The following is an 11,097-nucleotide window of genomic DNA, read 5'->3' as shown; positions in this document are numbered from 1 at the left end:
TCCGAAGTCAAAGCACTTCAATCTTCGGATTCTAGCAAACTTTATATATTCTGTACTCTCAAGACACGACTCGGATTTCTACTAAGACATTGGAGAAAACTCTTCTCTTCATTCTTTTAGACAGGTGGGATGCTTGAGTTTATATAGAACTGAAGCCACCCTTTTTGAAACAATATGACTGTTGTCTAAAGTTTCAACGAATAGATACAACTCATGAATTTGAATTCAACTATGACACATGACTCTTATTTTTCATTCATACAAAAATTAAATATTATAATATTAATTATAATATATAATTTCCAACATATATTTGTTAGAGTTGTTGATTTTGGTTAACATATTATTAGAATTTATGTTGATGGGTTAGAATTGTCACAAGAATATAGGTAAGCTTACTTGCAAATTACGGGAAGACTACTCCGTTAATTCTTTGACATCCCACTAAGGAAGGTGAGCTACTACCAAGACAAAGATATCAGTACAATTTCATTCGTAATTTACTAAATGCTTTACAAACTGTATTAGTTAGCAGGTTTGTACGAGAGAAAACAAAGTGGGTCCGAAATATATATTAGTCAGGTGGCTATTTAATACAAAAATACACCAAACAATTTTCTCCGTACAATTTGCCCTATTTGATACTTTATATGGCATGCCAAACGAGACCTTAATTTTCAAGGTGCAACTCAAAAGAGTGAAGTGACTTGGCGTTTCTATCCATGCATGTCCAATCTTACTGGTTTGTGAGGCTCAAGTTCCTCATCAACACCATGAGGAGGTGGTGGTTGCACTGCACTGCACCTGCCAATATTTTGTTGCAGATCGATGTTGAAGGAGCTGGGATGCGAGTCCCTACCAATAAAAACACAGTTCAACTTCCCCGAGTTACCATCATTGATGCAAAGGGACCTCTGTATTTCTCCTCATGTGGCGGGATCGGGAGACCTAGTTTGGCTCCTTTTGTATTTGCCTTCTACTTTCTATAAAATCACATAAGGATTCGATGTAAAAACGAAGTGCCGACTGTCGATTATCTGATGCCCTTCCCCTTCTCATTTATCCAGGCTTAGGACCGGTAGTGTAAGGAGGAGTTTTATTTCTTCTATAAAATCACATTTTAACAAAAATAAAACACCACACAACATCCCTAAACCCCCTTAAATACACACAAAATGATTCAAATTAATGACATAACTCCCAAAAATAGTTCTGATTGACCATCTGAAGAAATATTTACATAAAGCGTTACTGGTTTATTGATTTCAACGTAAATTCAAGAAGAAACATATTTTTGCTATATATTCTATAATTTTCTGCCTCATCAAGTCTATAGTTTCTTAATTAGTTGAGCCTTTTGTTTAAAATAGTTAGAATCATCAAACTTGTGATTATCACAAACTAAAACAGTATTCAGTAGTCATTTCCTTTTACACCAAGGCAAATTAATCTAAATAATCAATTAACTATGCTATTTTACTTGGATTTAATCTAAGTTTAACCAAATAATTCACCCAATTTGAACCAGATTCAAAAGGGTCCCTAGGAGCCAAGCATGTGAGCATACGGAAAGACTGATTTTTATTACCGTTAATGTACGTGAAGATGTCATTCATCATGCAACTTAGTTAAATGGAAGCAAAACCCTCATGCTTTTCTTGCCTTTCCATGCTTGTCATACTTTTAACCAGTACCTTTCCTCATATCATCTCATACCTCTCTCAATGAGCATCTGCATAAGCAGAACTAAACGAAGGTGAATCGGTTTCATCTCTCTTTTAAATCCGACAACTTTTGTTTATCGTTTCCTTTTTGTTTTCTTTTCAATCTTTTTCCTTTTTATGATTTCATGTGCAAGTTTTGAATCACACAGATAATTAATAAGGATGGTGAGACCTGCTTGTGGTGACAAGCTGCATGTGAAAAGGGGCACTCTTTTGACTGCGGAGGAAGATGCAAAGATACTTGCGCATGTGTCGAAGTATGGACCGAGTAACTGGACTTCTGTTCCCAAAAAAACAGGTTAATTAATTCGGATGCTTTCTTCTCTAAATTCTTTCGTTACCGGGTTTCTGGGGGTGCTGTTGGATTAAATAGTGCATTTCCAGGATAATTAATTAACCTAATGTAAGAGTGTTTACAGGAGTTACAAGATGTGGAAAGAGCTGCAAGCTAAGGTGGACTAATCACCTCAAGTCTAATCTGAAGCATGAATCCTTCACGCCTCATGAGGAGGAATTGATTGTCAGGCTTCATGCCACAATTGGTAGCAGGTTAGTATTTATGCAAATTTCTAGCTGATCTTGGAAGAAGAAAATTTTCACTGCATTAGTCTTGGTTTTTTATTGTATCCGAGATTCCGAACCGATCTGTGCTGTCTTCCGTTCCAACTATCATAGTTTGTAGATCTCATTTACCCTTTGGAGAGAAAGCTTATGAAGGTTTGTTTATTTGAGCCTGCTTCTGGAGGAGCTAAAAGTGCTTTTTGACAACCAAAAGTGCCTAAGTTTGAAGAAGTATAAGGGTTTTTTTTTCTTATGATTTTTGTGGTGCAGATGGCCAACAATAGCTCAACACCTTCCTGGGAGGACAGACAATGATGTAAAGAACTACTGGAACACTAAGCTGAAGAAGAAGCTCTCAGAAATGGGAATTGATCATGTTACTCATAAGCCCTTCTCTCAAATCTTAGCGGATTATGGAAACATCGGTGGCGTCCAGAAAGTTGGAATGAGAATCGGGATAAGTTCTCTCAACAAGGACTTGAGGAACGCAATGCGGATGAAGCCAGCAGAGCCATACTCATTGCCAGCACAAGGGTTTTCCAACATCAACAGCCATTTGATGCCAATTACAATGATACCAACCAAAGCGGAGCCAATTCTAGACAGTTTCTTGGGCCACACTCAACCTGGCAGCCAACCCCCGGATCTTCTCACACAGCTTGAGGCCATAAATTTGGTGACAGAAGCCTTCAAATCCACCGAATCCCAATCTTCTGCACCAAATTTTTACAGTCACGAAGGAACATTGTCATCATCGTCTTCTACTTCATCTGCAACACAAGAGCAGGCAACCCTGCAGGCATTTAGCTGGAGCGATTTTCTCCTTGAAGACGCGTTTATGCCAATTGGTGACGCCCAAGAACACGAAAACAAGGCTGAGTATTCATCGAATTCGAAGGACCAAGCACAAGTAGCAATACAACAAAGCCAAATCGACATGGATTATGCAATCTCAGTAAATGAAGTTGAAGCTACATCGGCGGCATGTGACAGTTCGTTTGTGGAAGCCATGGTAGCTAGAGAGAATAAGATGTTCTTGGAGTTTCCTGAACTCATGGAAGAACCATTCTACTATTGAGTTAAAATTTACTCCAAAGTTATGGTAATAATTTTGCAAACAATAAGATTTTATATATAAGATGAAAATCCTAAGAACTAGCTTATATATAGGAATCAAGATCCTATATTCATAACATATATATAGGATCTTGATTCAATTAAACTAGTTAATGAAGATTTTGTTTGTTTCCTTAATTACGTTTCATAACACACTCAGTTTCCTTGATTTTCTCATTTGGTGGGGATTTGACTATTAACTAGTAGTAGTTAATACTTGTGCTTCGAAATTTTAGTTTTAATTGCATTGAATAACCAAAAGTAATTATATTTGTATCTGAGTCAAACGTGAGACTTATAATAGGAATCAAGATCCTCTTCGAATTTCTGTGTTCCCACGTAATTTAAAATGAATGATTTAAATTTCCTGATCATTGAGACTAGTCTTCTAGAAATAGAGATCCCAAAATGATCTCAATTCTTGTAATACTAATTGATAACCAACAATAAACGTTAGGCCACGCATAAAAAACCTTGTTTGGTTAACCATGACTTTGCTTTCAAGATATTTGTGTTAATTTAACCGCTCCAGCAGAAATGGAGCCAGGTAAGGTGTCTGAAATTTTGTCTTTTTTTTCTTTTTAGTAGACACCAACTTCAATGTGAAACTTTTCCAAGACATTAGTATTCAAGCAGATACTTCATGTGTCATATAATAAATAAAAGAATGCGAAAAAAAAAATTATTTCATCTACTTGTATCATGACATGTGAGTACCGTTCAAATACCCGTTACTTAAAAAGGAAAAAACTATTCTATCTTAATCAAAATTAGTAATCTATAATTAAGGACAGTCGGCCATACAGCCACAAGTAACAGCGGTAACGAGTGTTTTACCCGCGCTGCCTAATTAACTTCACCTCTCGATTAGTGAATGGTCCTCGTTTACTTTTCACTACAAGTCGTTTATTTATTTACTTATTTATTAATTCTGATAATTCATCATTAATTCAAAAAAGCAAAGAGCAGAGAGCAACAGAGAAATTGCAGAAGAACAAAAAAATTCCTACAAAAATGGTGGCGATTTCGTTGTACAGAGGAAACCTCCACAGAGTTCCCGACGTACCGCGTCGGTGGCTTATGCCAACCCCTAAGATTTCCCTCAAGGACTTCAAATCCCTTTTAACCCGCCGCTCTGTAGCTCTCTCCCGCCTCCGCTCCGCCCTCCCCGACGCCGCCTCCTCTAACCCTGACCCTGATTTTGTCCTGGACCAGCTCAACGAAGCTCCAAAGGCGGGAGATTTGTCTCACCCCACGATTAAATTTGAAGCGCCGGAGAATGTTGATGATGATTGCGCAGCTGGGCCGTCCGGGGAGAAGAAGGATGGGAAGCAATCGGACGGTGCTGATTCTGCGGTGAAATCCGGCGGTGAGTCCGATTCGCCGCCTGCTCTTAAGCCCGATTTGATTGAGAAAGAGTCGGATGTTGCGGATGTTGGTGCGAGTTCACTGGCTGTGAAGGTTGATAAATTGGATGAAGTGGAAAACCCTAATTCTGAGGTATATCTACATCTATATGTGTATTTATATCTGGTTTTCAATAGGATTCTGAATTGGTTTGGAAAGTTTTGTTTTCGAATTGGGCATTTTTATGGGTTTGTGTTCTTAAACTGGAGTATGAAAATTGGATTTAAACTGTAATGTGTGGAGAAAGAACAACTTAAATCTATACAGCACAAGCATGCATTTTGATTTGCTGAACTGTTTAGTGTAGTTTCGATTCGTGTTTAGTAACTGCAATTGTTTGTTTATATGATAGAGATGTGCATTTTGATTTGCTGAACTGTTTAGTGTAGTTTCGATTTGTGTTTAGTAACTGCAATTGTTTGTTTATATGATAGAGATGCAACAAAGAGGAGGAGGAGGAGTTAAGTGACAATCAAAAGAGGAAAAGAGAAGTTGAGGAGAAGCTGCAGGTTTTGAATCAAAAGAAACATAATCTAGTTCAAGTGTTGAAGCAGGTAAGTTTTGGGTCCATAGTCGATTTGTGTGTTTGTTTATGTTAACATTGGGAGGGATCGATACTAGGGAGTTCTTTTGTGTTGGTTTACAGATCTTAAATGCAGAGGAGGAGTTAAAGAGACGAAATTCCATGCAAGGAGTGGTGGTTCGCCCGTCTGTATCACTTCAAGTGGATGTAACAAATGACTCCGGTTCAATGACTAGGCACGCTGCTGCTAGGGTGGGCTCGGAGGCAAACCTTGAGATGGAAGGGGTTGAGAGCGATGAGCTTTCAAATCATAACATTCAATCTCGCCATATGTTCCGGATGAACAGCACATCCCCATCTTCAGAGTCTCCTCTCAGAAGGCCAGGTCATATTCAGCACAATGTGGTAATGCATTTTGGTTACTACTTCTGCTACAACGTAATCGTTCTTGTTTTCATTTGTGTCGACTACTGTGTTGATGGTTTTCTATTATCTTGTGGGAGCATATAAATTAAGAATCTTTTGAATTTCAAGTGTTGGACAAGCAAAGCAGTTTTCGTGAGAGATTAGAAATACGAGGAACTATTTTGCAATTGATGTTTCTTTGCTTTGCTATTATTTCGTGAACTCATTTTCAGTTATCAAATTTCTGTGCAGGTTCCACACCCCTCTCGAGCAAGTTTAGGGGCAACCGGTACTAGTCCATCACGCTTTGCTCCCATAGGGCAACTGGGGCATCCTGCAAATCTACCCACGTTATCCGTATCAGGAACAAATTACATGGCATCCTCTCCGTCCCCTGCGGCATCTGGCGGCACTTCTGCTTTCAGAGATGCTCGATTGCCAAGTCCATGGAATTAGAATCGGGCTGTGTACTCCCCTTGTTTACAATGGGGCTCTTTTTTGAACACCAGTGTCTGGTTGATCGATATTTGATATCTATGGCCCTGTCGTCCTTGTATTCAAATCCGGGGGGCTTTCAAGGATCAGAAAACTGTCTCAGTTGGCATCCCTTTTCGTTTTTCCTCCTCCTCGTCGTCCCCGGCACGGCCAAAATTTCATGTCTCCTTGTATCTTTGTAAATTGGTAATGCTTGTTCAATTAAGCTGTATTGAATTTCTTTAGCCTGCAACATGCGTACTGATAATTTTGGTGAATTTATGGAACACATTCTTGAGAAACTACAGTGTTTTCCACAACAAAACTTGGACGCTAGAATGGGCTGGCTATAATAAATGAGTTAGTAATCTCTCGACAAGTATAGCCACAATTATATATCGAATTCATCACAAATACATGCCATCATAGCATTTCTGAGCTAAATTTAAGACCGCTTTCAACTAAGTGGAGACAGCTATGACAAAACCAAAAGCTACTTAATGTAGTTTATTGTTTCTATTAGTATTATTATTCAGTTTTTAAGTAAAATCCATCTTCATTAACTAATTTTGTATGAGGTCATATCTTGTGCTTTAAAGTTACCCAACAAGTAAACAACGTCATATGACGTTTATAAAGATATGGAAAACTAGATTTTAATCCTTAAATAAGATGAAATTTAGAAAAATATCTTATACAAGATTAAAAATTGATTTTAGTTCCTAAACTCTATTTAATGCCAGCATATTAAATGTCTCTTTTATTTATTTATTTATAATTTTATGGTGTTCATAAATTAAATTATATGAAAATATTATAAATTTTAATTCTCATTATGGTAAGTATCGTATATAAGAAAATATTTTTGTAAAGATTTTTTTGTACACATGTTTTTGCATATTTTCTTATGTGCCACTAATTCATTACAATATATTTGGGTACGAACATTTCGGTACACTAGGTTAGTATAATATGTATAGAAACGGACATTTCGGTACACTAATTTATTATAATATATTCAGGTACCGACATTTCGGTACACTAGTTTAGTATCATATATTTAGGTACGGAGTTTTTCGGTACAATTATGTTTTTGCATATTTTCTTATGTGCTACTAATTCACTATAATATATTTAGGTATGGACATTTTAGTACACTAATTTAGCAAAAAATACCATGACGTAGACATTTAGGCACACTAATTACAACTTAGTATCAAACTCATTACAAATATAAATCATTCTCGCACCCCTATAAGGTAAACCTGAGACATCCTCCAACAAAAAATAGAATTTGTAGGGTAGCAACCCAAATTCCTTCCGCTATGCTAAAATTACGAGACAAGATCCCAAAAATGTTTGCCCTAGCTAGGCAACACTAAAACCCCATACGAATTTAGATAGTTGGGTGAGTCAACGGTCAAAACATCACTAGGGACCCTCCCGACCTTTTCCTCCGCCAACGGCGCATTTTAGAACTCAAAAGTGACTAGATCTCACCACACAAGTCCCAATTCACCCAAACCCCACCACTGACCCAAAAGCATATCAACACAAAATCCATACCCCCCCCCCCCTCCCATTTCCTCCCATTCATCCACGGTCCACCCACCACCGCCCAAAAAACACCACCATGTCCGACCGCGCCACCCACCGGCGCATGCTAGCAGCGACAGAGCCAAAACATTCCAAGCCCTCCACTTACCTAGATCCTCCTTCCCTGCCCTCTAAACCCTCTTCCACCTCCAACCCCACCTCAAGATTCATCGCAACTCAACGACCCCGCACTTCTCAGAGCCTCATGGACACTCGTTTGCAGGCCAAATCGATGTCGGCGTCCATGGATTCCTCCAAGTCTTCCCTCAAATCGAATCCTCAGCTCAAATCATTCGACCCCAGAATCGAAAAACAGAGCAAGAAAACAAAGGAATCGGAAAAATCCAGAAAACCCAATAAGGATGTCGTCGTCGTGGTGAAGAAGAAGGAAGCTCAAAAGGGATTGGTGGATTTTGAGAAAGAGAAGGAGTTGGATAGCGGGAGAAGGCTGTCGGTTTCGTCCGCCGGGAGCGGCGGCGGAGGAAGGAGGAGATCCCTATCCGAGCCGCAGGTGCAGTTGGCGGATGTGTTAGCAAGTAATGGGGTGAGAGTTGTTTCAGCTGATATGCCACCATTTATGCAGATCCATGCAGTGGAGTGTGCAAGAAAGACACATGATAGCCTGGAAAAGTTCACCTCCAAGACTCTTGCTTTGACTCTCAAGAAGGTAACTTAATTATGAGCTTAATTATCATGATTAGGATGTTAACTTTCGATTTTGCTTAGGTTTTTGGTGATTATGTGATATGGGTTTTGTGAGTTTTATGATTAGGTGGTAATTGTTTTTGTGGGGTTTAAAGAACTCAAAAAGTCCCACTTCAAAACCACATTATATAATGAATGGTTCTACCACTAATAGCACCGAGATCTTTTGTAATAAAACCTCACATTTGCTGTGCGTGTGATTAGTAGTGAGTCGTTAGTCCGTCTATGTGCAAATGACAGGGTTGGGTAATTGTTATGCAGGAATTTGATGGGGTATATGGGCCAGCATGGCACTGCATTGTAGGAACAAGTTTTGGGTCTTTTGTGACACACTCAGTAAGTGGGTTTCTGTATTTCTCAATGGATCAAAAGTTGTACATCCTCTTGTTTAAGACCACCGTACAAAGAGCAGACTGAAAATCTGAAAAGTTTAAGACTTTTTTTAGGGTAGGAAGAAAGTTCTGGAAAGCTCAAGAATTAAGTCCCTGCATTCTTCTTCTTTCCAGTGTAATCATATCACTGTTATAAAACCATAAATATATGTGTTACATTTTTCGCTTTCTGTGTTCGTTTTGTTCTTAGGTGTTACCGGTTTAAACAATCACGTATCTCTCTCGTGTCACATGAGGTATAACGCATAATTATACAACCGGTGACAAAACAGATTTCGCTCATCGGATCTTTAGTGCATTATGATTACAGAAGTATGGAAAGTAGAACTCAATCCATCATATCCAAAAATGTGTTCTGTTTTCCAAACTTACATTGTATTTGTATCTCATCCTATATTATTGGTAGCTTGGTCCGAGACTCAAGAGGACACCCCCCTACCCCCCAAATCATTTACTCTTGCTTGTAAATTGGGGACTTTTGTTCCAGCAAACAGTAGGGCATGGGACATTCTTCTTCTTTTCCAATTTTTTTTTTTTTTTTTTTTTTGAACAAACGATATGGGGGTGGAGAATGGGTTCAACCTCACAATTGACTAGTAATAATGTAGGTTAAATTTATTTTTAACGAGAATCGAACTTAAGACATTTCACTTACAATCGAAGAAATATCAACTAGATAGTAGTTTTTTAAGTGGAGGCATGGGACCATTTTAAAAGGGAGTCCTGAATAATTTGGATGGACTAAAATTGTCTTTTCACCTCTATCAGTTTGGACTTCAAATTTGGGCATGCCATCCCCAGCCCGAATTCAATTTCTGATGGCAGTGAGTGAGTAACTGGCCCGTTCTCCATCCAAGCAAATCTGAGCGTTGGATTTCCTAGTGAACATCAACACAAACTGTAATACTTAAACTACTTTGCATTGGCATAAAATTGAAATTCCCATTTTTATGTACATATAGGTTAGGTCAGCTGATTAAGGACGGATTTTTCGGTCCCTTTCTCCCAAGTTCGAATTTCTCTTCCTATTAACTATAGTAGTTTAGATTACTGCCTCGGCAAAAGGAAAAAAAAAAACCTCTTCACCCAAAAAAAAAGGTAAAAAAAACACCTCATTTAGGTGTTACTAATCCGTCACTTATTAATCTTGATGGGCATAAATGGAACTTTTGGAAATGATAATTCTGCAAATAAACCTTCTATTCTTAGTATGGATGGAGCGAAAATTACAGAACGGACCAAGCACATAACATTGACCAGGTGAATGAATGATTGAGTGTACGGTTGAGAATTCAACAATTAAAGATTATGTTCCGAGTAAATTGTAGCAATGATCTCTCAACTTTAATCAAATTGTAGCAATGGTCCCTCAACTAAAAATCCATTATCATTGGTTCTTCAACTTATCAAAATGTGTAGCTATAGTCATTTTCATCAATTTCATCAAAATTTTGTCAAAATAAGTTATGTTGGAATAACCATTTATATAATTAGGGTCCCTTAACTCATCAAAGTGTGTAATTATGGTCATTTTCGTCAACTACGTCAAAGTTTTTGTCAAAACGAGTTATGTTGAAATGACCATTGCTACAATTGGATTAAAATTAAAAGGACCAATGGTAATGTATTTTTAGTTGAGAGACCATAACTGCACATTTTGATGAGTTGAGGGACCATTGCTCCAATTAAGTTAAAGTTAAGGGACCACAGCTACAATTTACTCTTATGTTCCATACTAGGTGAATGAATGACTGAGTATGCGGTTGATAATTCAACAGTTAGAGATTTCCGTTCGATACTATGTTTCGATTCATACTAAAAAACCTCAAAAATGTAGAAGGAACAATGATTGAGAAGAAGAAATCGAGTGCGGTAGATTTTACGGCAATCACATGCAGAAGGGCAGAGATTTTGTTCTAGAGCATTGACAAAGTAGCCACATATAGCAAAGGTAGCAGAACATATTTTGTAACAGTTCCATGTACTAGGGACTGCAGAATAAAGTTGACCTGGTAATTTCCCAACCCAACAGGAAGTTGAAGTTCTTACACAAAATAGTTGGCATGGTACAGTTTGTACTGTTTTCTTCTTTGTCTACGTTTATCATTTCTGTTCAAAATTATGAAGGCACTTCAACTTCAAGCAACCCAAATATTGTCCTGCAACAACTTCAAAACAGCCAAGTTCGTTGCTT

At 38.0% G+C, this 11,097-nt stretch overlaps 3 protein-coding genes across 3 annotated transcripts; all 3 read left to right on the top strand.

Annotated features, from left to right (window-relative positions):
* Nucleotides 1-1,640: 1,640 nt before the first annotated feature.
* On the top strand, nt 1,641-3,440 carry LOC103455277 (transcription factor MYB35-like). The gene is made up of 4 exons (XM_008394868.4): nt 1,641-1,756; nt 1,874-2,022; nt 2,144-2,273; nt 2,556-3,440. Exons 2-4 carry the CDS (start codon nt 1,887-1,889, stop codon nt 3,361-3,363), a joined length of 1,074 nt encoding a protein of 357 aa, XP_008393090.2. The 5' UTR covers nt 1,641-1,756; nt 1,874-1,886; the 3' UTR covers nt 3,364-3,440.
* Nucleotides 3,441-4,333: 893 nt separating this feature from the next.
* Nucleotides 4,334-6,512, top strand: LOC103455276 (stress response protein NST1-like). Its single transcript, XM_008394867.4, has 4 exons — nt 4,334-4,901; nt 5,243-5,362; nt 5,455-5,736; nt 5,989-6,512. The coding sequence occupies exons 1-4, from the start codon at nt 4,416-4,418 to the stop codon at nt 6,190-6,192; spliced, it is 1,092 nt and encodes a 363-aa protein (XP_008393089.2). The 5' UTR covers nt 4,334-4,415; the 3' UTR covers nt 6,193-6,512.
* A 1,056-nt stretch (nt 6,513-7,568) lies between these two features.
* Nucleotides 7,569-9,073, top strand: LOC103455275 (uncharacterized). The gene is made up of 2 exons (XM_008394866.4): nt 7,569-8,473; nt 8,773-9,073. Exons 1-2 carry the CDS (start codon nt 7,844-7,846, stop codon nt 8,926-8,928), a joined length of 786 nt encoding a protein of 261 aa, XP_008393088.2. The 5' UTR covers nt 7,569-7,843; the 3' UTR covers nt 8,929-9,073.
* The last annotated feature ends 2,024 nt before the right edge of the window (nt 9,074-11,097 follow it).

This window comes from Malus domestica, chromosome 14 (genome assembly GCF_042453785.1).
Source record: "Malus domestica chromosome 14, GDT2T_hap1".
NCBI classification, from domain to species: domain Eukaryota; kingdom Viridiplantae; phylum Streptophyta; class Magnoliopsida; order Rosales; family Rosaceae; genus Malus; species Malus domestica.
This window is presented reverse-complemented; position numbering and strand designations above follow the sequence as displayed.

Excerpts from the sequence above, each read along its gene's own strand:
- LOC103455275 (XM_008394866.4), top strand. The coding sequence starts at position 7,844 with ATGTCCGACCGCGCCACCCACCGGCGCATGCTAGCAGCGACAGAGCCA. Across the intron at positions 8,474-8,772 it reads TTGCTTTGACTCTCAAGAAG|GAATTTGATGGGGTATATGG; the intron begins GTAACTTAATTA and ends ATTGTTATGCAG.
- LOC103455276 (XM_008394867.4), top strand. The coding sequence starts at position 4,416 with ATGGTGGCGATTTCGTTGTACAGAGGAAACCTCCACAGAGTTCCCGAC. Across the intron at positions 4,902-5,242 it reads TGGAAAACCCTAATTCTGAG|AGATGCAACAAAGAGGAGGA; the intron begins GTATATCTACAT and ends TTTATATGATAG. Across the intron at positions 5,737-5,988 it reads GTCATATTCAGCACAATGTG|GTTCCACACCCCTCTCGAGC; the intron begins GTAATGCATTTT and ends ATTTCTGTGCAG.
- LOC103455277 (XM_008394868.4), top strand. The coding sequence starts at position 1,887 with ATGGTGAGACCTGCTTGTGGTGACAAGCTGCATGTGAAAAGGGGCACT. Across the intron at positions 2,023-2,143 it reads TTCTGTTCCCAAAAAAACAG|GAGTTACAAGATGTGGAAAG; the intron begins GTTAATTAATTC and ends GAGTGTTTACAG. Across the intron at positions 2,274-2,555 it reads CATGCCACAATTGGTAGCAG|ATGGCCAACAATAGCTCAAC; the intron begins GTTAGTATTTAT and ends TTTGTGGTGCAG.